The following is a 9,954-nucleotide window of genomic DNA, read 5'->3' as shown; positions in this document are numbered from 1 at the left end:
TTGGCAGTGTTAGATGATGCAGAACTGGCACTGTTGTGAGGACATTGGTGACATTCATATTTGTAACTTTAAGCTCACAAGGATCAGGCTTTGCACTACCAGCAAAGAAAAAAACAGTTTTTCAGTAAATGTTTATTTTGTGCTGCATATTTTAAATATTTATGTCTCAGTTAAAATTCAATAAAATATTAAATATGTGAACTTGCATGTATTATATGAATATTTGAACAAGGTATGCCATTTATCAATGGCTTGTGCAGCAGATATTGCACCTACAGCTGAAGGCAGTGTCAGACCAGACCTCCCATATTAGTCAGATACCACTGAACATGCCTTTATGTGTCAGGCCACTATCTGTCAGATACTTATCAACTCCACTCCTTTTTATTCTGTAAGTGTACTACAAAAAAACCCAAAAACCAAAAAAACAAACAAAAAACCAACAGCTGTAATTCTGTGTTTACTTACCTCACATCACACAATTCATAGTATATGTTTCTGCTCTCATCCTTGATGTAAATGGCCACACTGGGTGATTCCAGCATTTTCATTGTCAGCTGCTGGGGGAAGGCACTTACAAAAAGGGCACGAATTGTGTCTGTGCTTGTGATTTCATTCGGCATCCTCAACTGCTTTGTTTCATCTCCATACTGAAGATATAAAACACCTACAAGCAAAAGATAATAGCAAGTTACATATTCTTAAGTGCACAGTAACGATCCGGGCTTCAAAGTCCATGTGGAACACAGACCAAGCCCATAATGAGAAGAGAAAAATCAGCTCACATTCCTTACTTGTAAAGCACATACAACGTTTTCCTTTTCAACACAGAGCATAGAACAGTGACACGGTTGTGCCTTGATAAATATGCTTGCCCCAGTACTGCACTTTGCTGAGAAGCCTTTTACTGTTCTTCAGTTAGATAAATCAGAAGTTTACCTTAAGAAGGCTAATGGAAAATCCCAAACACACCAAGTCTGCTCTGCAGTGGAAGGTGTTGGTAAATCACAAGGTACTTTTTTTTTTCAAGCAATTGAGGAAGCAGTTTATCCGTTTATAGCACCCAGTTTTTCTTAAACATAAATTTTGTATTTTAGCTTCATACTTACCCAACAAACCCTGCCAAAAACAGATTTCCATTTTAGCACTAGGAATTTTATATTCACAATTCAATTTGCTGGCATTATATAGTATAAAGCTTGTATTGGTTTTGTGTGGCAAGGTTTTGATAGCGGGGGGGGTTACAGGGGTGGCTCCTGTAAGAAGCTGCTGGAAGCTTCCCCTGTGTTCGAGAGAGAGCGAGCCCATACCAGCTGGCTCTAAGATGGACCCACCACCAGCCAAGGCCGAGCCAATCAGCGATAGTGGTAACGCCTCTGTGATAACATTTTTAAGAAGGAAAAAAAAAAGTTGGGACGCGGAAAACAGCCACCGGAGAGAGGAGTGAGAACATGTAAGAGAAACAACCCTGCAGACACAAAAGTCAGTGAAGAAGGAGGGGGAGGAGGTGCTCCAGGCGCCAGAGCAGGGCTTCCCCTGCAGCCTGTGGGGAAGCCCATGGTGAGGGGTGAGGCAGGCTGTCCCCCTGCAGTCCAGGGAGGTCCATGGTGGAGCAGATATCCACCTGCAGCCCGGGGAGGACCCCACGCCGGAGCAGGTGGCTGCCCAAAGGAGCCTGTGACCCTGTGGGAACCCTGCGCTGGAGCAGGCTCCTGGCAGGACCTGCGGATCTGTGGAGAGAGGAGCCCACGGAGCAGGGTTTCTGGCAGGACTTGTGACCCCGGGGGGGACCCACGCTGGAGCAGTGTGCTCCTGAAGGACTGCACGCCGTGGAAAGGACCCATGCTGGAGCAGTTCGTGAAGAACTGCAGCCCATGGGAATGGCCCACGTTGGAGAAAGTTCGTGGAGGACTGTCTCCCGTGGGTGGGACCCCACGCTGGAGCAGGGGAAGAGTGTGATAAGCCCTCCCCCTGAGGAGGTGAAGCGGCAGAAAAATAACGTGTAATGACCGTAAACCCCATCCCTGTCCCCCTTGTGCTGCTGGGGGGGCTTGGTGGAGAAATCCAGGAGTGAAGTTGTGCCCAGGAAGAAGGGAGGGGTGGAGGGAAGGTGTTCTGAGATTTCGTTTTATTTCTTATTACCTTACTCTGGTTGATTTGTAATAAATTGAGTTAATTTTCCCAAATTGAGTCTGTTTTGCCCGTGACGGTAATTAGTGAATGATCTCTCCTGTCCTTATCTCGACCCGCAAGCTTTTTGTTATATTTCTCTCTCCCCTGTCCATCTGAGGATGGGGGAGTGATAGAACAGCTTTGGTGGGCACCTGGCATCCAGCCAGGGTCAACCCATCACAAAGCTCCAGGTGAAACACCTAGCAGGAGTAGAACTGGGGTCTCACAAAAAAACAGGAGCAATTTTGGATCCTTTCAATTTCACAACACTGTTAATAGTCATCTTTAGCACTCAGGGAGAAACGTGAGTAATCTTAGATGCTGAACTGCAAAATACAGACATTCTTATTCACTCAGGACAAGGAGAACACCATTCTGATATAGCTAACTCTCTACTTTCAGGGAATGGGAGGCTGTGAGATGCTCAATAATGGAAAAAACATGGATAACACAGACCAGGGACTCAGTGAAGAGATATTAAATACCTTTTCCACAATGCCTGTGTTGCCCCTGCCAGGGCTGTGCTGACTCCCCCATAACCAGCGGGTGCATGAACTCCACTGGCCAGTACTGCACAAGTGTGACTTACTAGCTTTGCTACAGCCCAGTCCTATGCTACAAAGCCCTCCAAGGACTGAAGCACTGAGAAGAGCCATCCCAATCAACAGCAGACATCAGACTGGGGTTCATTACCTCTGACTACGCTGGGCCTGGCTCCTAAAGACCACCAAAAGGTCTTCTCATAAGCATCTCCAATGTGGGAAGGCTTATTCGGACCTGCACAGCAGCAAAAAGGCTGCACAAGACTGCAACCAGACTAAGAAACTTCCTGGGATCCACAGCACTAGGGAGCAGATACAGAGGCAAATGCTCAGCTGAACTACTTTGGATACAGAGGAAACGGGAACTGGTAAGCCCAGCTGAGCGTACGTATCCAATCCATACTCAAGGCACAGATGTCCTGCCTGAGCATGGATCACTAAAAGCACACTGTGCTCTTTCTGAGCCATCTCAGGTGTCTGCACAACACTGAATTGTGCCAGGAAGAAACACCTTTACTCTCTTGCTATTTGTAAGAGATGGAGCAGGTATAGCTTCTGCAGTGGTGTAAAAACACAATAAAATGGAAGATCACAGAATCACAGAATGGTTGAGGTTGGAAGGCACCTCTGGAAGTCATCTGGTCCAACCTCCCCACTCAAGCAGGGACACCTACAGCCACTTCCCCAGGATGGTGTCCAGACAGCTTCTGAGTATCTCCAAAGAGGGAGACTCCAAAACCTCTCTGGGAAACCTGTGCCAGTGCTTGGTCACCCTCACAGTGAAGAAGTGTTTCCTGATGTTCAGAGGGAACCTCACATGTTTCAGTTGGTGCCCATTGCCTCTGGTCCTGTCACTGGGCATCACTGAAAAGAGTCTAGCTCTGTCTTCTTTGCACCCTCCCTTCAGATATTTGTGCACATTGGTGAGATCCCCTCTGAGCCTTTTCTTCTCTAGGCTGAACAGTTCCAGCTCTCTCAGCCTTTCCTCGTAGCAGAGATGCTCCAACCGAGTTAATCATCCTTGTGGCCTTTCGTTGGACTCTCTCCAGTATGTCCATGTCTCCATTGTACCAAGGAGCCCAGAACTGGACACAGCACTCCAGGTGTGGCCTCACCAGGGCTGAGTAGAGGGGAAGGATCACCTCCCTCGACCTGCTGGCAATACTTTGTCTAATATGCAGCCCAAGATACCATTGGCCTTCTTTGCCACAAGGGCACCTTGCTGGCTCACGTTCAGCTTAACGTCCACCAGGATCCCCAGACCTTTTCTGCCAAGCTGCTTTCCAGCTCAGGAGCCCCCAAGGTATATTGGTGCATCCACTTTGCAGATGTTTAGCAGCCCAGAATGAGATGGAGGAGGAAAAATGTAGAGACAGTAAAATTACTACTGAAGTTTGTATTTCCACCAGCTGTCTGAGAGGTACTGCCACAGCTAAATGCTTTGTAAGTGGCTCAAAAGCTATCTAGCCATTGGAAACTATTTGGAAAAGGAAAACAATACCAGATCTGCTCAAGAATTAGTGATTACAGAAACATCTACACTGAATTCACTGCAGCTCATGTAGATAAACAATTAAGGCAGTTTTACATCACCCAGTTTGGATGTTCCTAGTGACACAATGGTAGAAGGACAGCTGAACTAACTGCTGAAACCTTTATTACATTTTCAGGCAGACTTTGGGGCCTGAGCAGATTCTGTGCTGCCATGCCTTTGCATCTACCAATAACCAACACAGGTAGGCTAAACCTAGGCAGAGTATTTTACACAAACTGAATTCACCACAGTAATTGCAGTGTAGATGCACTGTATGTTTTTCTCCCATGGCCAATACAAACAGGAGGATTGGGAACACAAAGTCCTCAATGCAGTTACCACCAGTCATCATCAAATTTCAGCAAATCACAAAACTTAGATGGTAACTCAGTGATTCTCACTTGAAAGTCATCAGCAATGGGATGGGCAGTTTATGGTGCTGAGATACAAACACTGAGCAAAAGCAATGGGAAAAGCTAAGGTTCTAGAATACAAAGGCATTTAATGAAATGAAGAGAAGGCATTTTAATCTATGATGAGCTCTCTCTCCCCTTAGTCTTTAGCATTTTTGTCCCTATGTTGTCCATAATCGTTATAGAGGAATGAACACATACACAGTCAGATGTTCCTACAATCAGTGGGGAGATAATTGTGCTTGCACTTAGGGAAGGAAGATGTTAACTTTTCTGAATACTAAACAGACTGCTCAACATTACCTAACCATTACTTAATATTAGGCTGCTTTTATGGAGCTGTTAACATAATTTTCCTACTATTATCAAGAGCTGATACTTTTTCTTTCATTACGATTGCAATCAGACCCTTTATGAATCCTACTACAAACTTCCATTTTCCTTTGGCTAGAAAACTTGTTTCAGACTGAAAAGTAACTAGGTTTTCTTTCAAAGATTGAGGAGAATTTTCCTAAAAATTTTATTTTTAATGCAAATATTTAGACAGTTATTAAACTATTTTTCCTTTTTTTTATTTTTCATTTTAATTTGAGACATCATTTATTTTTTTATGTTCTTCTAGGTAAAATTGGCTTTTTAGTGCTCATTCAAATATTCTATGCAGCTAAACGTTCTTTAGAATTTTAGTACACATGCTTTTAATGATTGCATTTATTTCACTGTTCCAAGATGTACAAAAACATGTTCAGTTTTGATGATAGCTTTCAGTTCTTAGGAAGAACATAAGGAACCTTCTATATTTTGGCATTTGAAACTTTCTTGGATTAAGTGGCAAAAAAATGATTTTTTTGGCTAAAAATACAGACTTTGCGTTATCAGCTTTGCAGTTGTGCGTGAATCTCTTTTCTGCCCACTTTAAAAGTTAGTGCAGAATGCAGAAAATGCTCATTTTGCATTTCAGGCCACTAAAAACATGCTGAATATTGAGCTACCGAAACGATTAACACAAAAGAAATGGTAAAGTTGAAAAATCTTCCTTATATACAAGTCTAAATCATTTCAGAACTCTCTTGACTCTGCCTGTCTTCTAATACTCCCACAAAATATTGATCCAAAACAAAATTAAAGTTGTCTTTGGGTCTTGGATTTTCAAAGCAAATATGCATGTTATCCAAAAAGATCATGCCTTAAAAGCTTTAACATACAACTCAGAGAAATGTTTTGGCCACCATCTCACTGTAAAGGGAAAAGACATTTTCAAAGGCACAATAAATTCTTTTTTCCTTACTCTCCCTTAAATCACAAGCCCTTAAAAAAACCCTACTGCCTTTCCTCTTGAGTTGTCTGATCCGTATCATGATATAGCAATGCTTTAGGGCATTTCCTATTTGACAAAACTAACTGCTCACTTCTAAAAATCCTGTTTCAGCATGACAGAATAAAGAGACTCAAAATCCATTATTTTAGGTCATTGACATTATTTTTCTTCCACACATTGCCCAGCTGAAACTCTGAACATCAGCAATACCGACTAGCCCAACTTCATGGAAGCTGCTGGAGCTCTGAGGTTTGTTTTACCTTCAGCTAAAAAATTAATCCCATGGAGAATTAAAGGAAGAAGAAATAGAATATAACTCAGGCATGACTTTTGTTAGGGCACAGCACATATGCCAGCAAAGCCGCTGGAAAGAAAGTTACACACAACAGATGTTAATGTCTCCATGTACCCTGGAGTCCCTCTTGCACTTACGCTTCTCTTTTACAATGGATTTACCTGAAACGTGAAGATTGTGCCAAGTTTTATAAAACATAAAACAAACAGGACTGTGAAATGCCTTGCTACTGCAGGAAAACAGGTATGAAGATCGGTGTGAACGAGGAAACTACACCATGCAACCGTTTTGAAAGTGCAAGTCAGACAACACTGTGGCTACCACTTCTAGATGCTGCTAGCCCTGGGCTTTCCTACAGCTACAAGGCAAACTGGGATGTTAAGCTTTCCCCTTCATCATGCTGGTATAGCTTAGTTTCAGAAATACCTCTGGAATTTCTGATCATTCTTCACCCTATGGGCAACAGGCCATGGCATTAAACATAAGCCATAGGAGAAAACATTTACATGTAAGCCAGGGCTCAGAAACTTAAACCTCTTTACAAATTGCTTCACAACATTCCTGTCAACAGAAAGGTATGTTTTATAGTAGGGGAAATTAAACACCCGAGAGGTGAAAGGACATGTTCAAAGAAAAGTTTACAAGCATAAAACCCAGACCTGATGATGATCATGCGAACACACCACATGACCACCCTTCCCTTCCCTGCATACAGAGCTCTTTCAAAAACGAAAGACTTTCTGCTCCCCCTTTACCAAGAGTCAGTGACAGCAGGACTTGCAAAATATTTCATCATTTCTCTCAGGGATGGTCTACATGAAAAGCAACACAGTGCAATGAAAGATGCGCTATTAACCTGATTTATATAGGCAGTGCCTCTCACACAAGCTGAATCCATCAGTGCTGGGTTTAGAGGGAGCCTGGAGCAGCCATCCTGCACCTTTAGTCCAGCTAGCACAGCTTTGAGAACTGCCCATGCTGTGGCTGCAGCTCACACAGATGCACCAGATGCTCGGCAAGATGCTCAGCTCAGATACTGCTGCTGGGCAGCAAAACCCACTTGACAGCTGAGGACGTGCCCACACGGCGTAAGGGTGAACCATACCTGAACTCACGGGGTCTAGGCTGGCTTTAGAGCAAGAAGCTGCATAGCCAAAATGGCTCAGCAGTGTACTGGTAAGAGCATAACTCCTTAGTTACAACTGGTAAAGGTTTACTCCTTATGGCAAAAGCTAATGTTATGCAGGCAGCATGACACCACCCAGCTCACATCTCTCACCACCTCCATCTAATACACAGTGCTGACCTAACCCTGACTGAGCACCATGTTATCATGGTTACATTGCTAACAGTGATCTCAGTGCTGGGCAGCTTAGATGCTTAGAAGAGCCTTAATCACAACTCACTTTCTTTACAGAACAGGAATTATCCTTACAAATGGGTTATTTAAGAGAGAAAAACTTGAAGCATACAACAGCAAAGAAAAGTTAAATACCTGGTAAATCAAGAATAAGTTAACAAACATGATTGAGTCATCTCCTGTGACCTTTACAAATATCAGTTAATTCTCACACACAATGGATTTTAAGCGGCAAAATACTGATACTCACATAATCCTCTCATAATTCTCTTCTCATAATGAAGAAGAGAAAACTGAGGCAGAGGAGTTAAATAGCTTCCAGTAAGGAAAAGCAGTGAGAACTGCCAGAAGAGTTAAATAACTCCTCAGTGTCATGAAATAAAATACAGACAAAGCTTAAATTGGAGCTCATGAGTTTCTTTCCTGTGAAGCTACAGGACGTTCTCTGTGAAGGCAAGACATCTTGCAAATGTCTGGACTGAAAAATCTTACTGACATTTGGCAACATCCATGAGCTCCCGTCTGAAGAGAAGTATTAACTGATGACAGTATCTGTATTTGGCTGATGTTGGATGCTTGGGTGCTGGAGCATTGAAACCTTCCCACAGAACCAGAAATCACTGGTGTGAACAAAGCACTGCTACTCTCTTCTGACCTAGCCACTCTATGTATCCTCTGGAAATTTCATGACCAATTTGAAAATTTCAAGTAATTAGTAAAGCTGGCTGGACTAGAGCAATCAAAACCTGGATGCATTGGGAGGTCTGGAATTTCTTTAAATCAAAGGTGCAAAGCTAGGTATAACTAAAACATGGGGAAAATACACACAGGAGGCCTTCAGACCTTGTTGGGTGAATAATAACATCAAAAAAGTATATTAGGAATCAGTACAGGATATAAAAGGAATGGAAAATTAGACAAACTAGCAAAGAAAGCTGTATCTTCAGGTGAAGAAATATAGAGTACATGGTGCGGAAAAGCAGTGAGAACTGCCAGAAATCAAGCTGAGCTATGTTTGGTAAAGTAAATTAAGTAATGAAATGTTGAGTCAGAGGTTGGTAAAGTTTTCATTAGATTTGTTTCACTCTTTACCTAACCACCAGTTAACAGTATCTTTTTGAGATGATAGACAATCTTTGCCTTTGCATGCTGGTTTAGCTTGATCTTCCACCACATGTCCATTGAGTCACTGGCTCTGCACTTTCCGTCACACTGAAGTCAGCAGTAATGCAAAGCAAAAGTAAGAAAATGCTCCCTTGTTTCCCGCTCATATTTATGTCAAATCATTAGTTGAGACTTGCGTCAGTTTTAAAAACTAAGTATAACTTCTAAAATCTTGATGATAGCTGTTTTTTTTGGGACACTTCAGGACAATCCAGAGGGTATCACAGTAAAAACAGCCAAGCATTTCCTCAAAATCTAATTTACAATTTTTTTTTTTTAATCAAAATGCCAAGATACCTCCAATTTTTCTTTGATTTTTATTTGACAAAATTGTAATAAATAAGACTGTAAAGGTGGCATGGGCCCATATTGTTCTCTGCTCTGCCTGCCCTCCCCTCCCCACCCCTGGCTATCAGATAAAGAGAGATAACACATAGTTGGTGTCCTTATTACCAAATTCTGCAAAAGTTATGTAGACACAAGTTTATTACAGTAACAACTCTTGCAGTGTGGAAGAAATTCCTCAATATGCAGTTCTCACTTTCCACACCCTCAAGACTTGACTCTCCTATTTTACCACACACAGTTTCAACTAGACTGTCATTGCCATGATCCTTGTATTTCCAGCCTGAAGCTCTCGTACTGGCTGCCATTAGCTAATCCCTGTCCTCCAGATTCACAAAATGTCTGTAAGTATCCTTAGCTGTCTTCAAGTACTAAGAGAATCAAAACATAGATCTTTTAATGAAATAAAAACAATTACTTATTTTATATTTTTTTTCCAGAATAGCCTGAAGAGTTTTGCTCAAGGTATTAAGTTGTTTGATAACAATTTCAGTGAAAACAGGAACTGTTTAATTTAGTCCAGTAGTAATTCTTACTGCTATTTCATCCTTTTCTGCTGTATACAGTGACTTGCTGTAATTCTGCCATAAATTTGTTATGTAATGAAAAAACACATGGAAAATTCAGTAGTTACATAAAATTTATACCAAAGTGTTATGAGAAATAAAAAGCTTTAACTGTCACTCAAATACTAGCACTTTTCTACAAACGGATACACTTAGCTGGCTAAGAAGAAAAAACAAAAACCAAAAAAAGAAAATGGACAACTTTTTTTACCTAAAGAAAAACTGGTATTTGTCCTATCTGATTG

At 41.9% G+C, this 9,954-nt stretch overlaps 1 protein-coding gene across 1 annotated transcript in view; it reads right to left on the bottom strand.

Annotated features, from left to right (window-relative positions):
- Positions 1-464: 464 nt before the first annotated feature.
- LOC104840362 (sickle tail protein homolog) overlaps positions 465-9,954 on the bottom strand; it is a 103,430-nt gene continuing 93,940 nt past the window's right edge. The window contains exon 4 of the mRNA XM_010581296.1: positions 465-667. Coding sequence (XP_010579598.1) covers positions 465-667 — 203 coding nt within the window. The remainder of the gene's footprint in view (positions 668-9,954) is intronic.

Source organism: Haliaeetus leucocephalus, unplaced genomic scaffold, assembly GCF_000737465.1.
Source record: "Haliaeetus leucocephalus isolate CR32 unplaced genomic scaffold, Haliaeetus_leucocephalus-4.0 Scaffold0, whole genome shotgun sequence".
In the NCBI taxonomy this organism is placed as follows: domain Eukaryota; kingdom Metazoa; phylum Chordata; class Aves; order Accipitriformes; family Accipitridae; genus Haliaeetus; species Haliaeetus leucocephalus.
The sequence above is the reverse complement of the archived record's forward strand: the minus strand, read 5'-3'. Positions and strand labels throughout refer to the sequence as shown.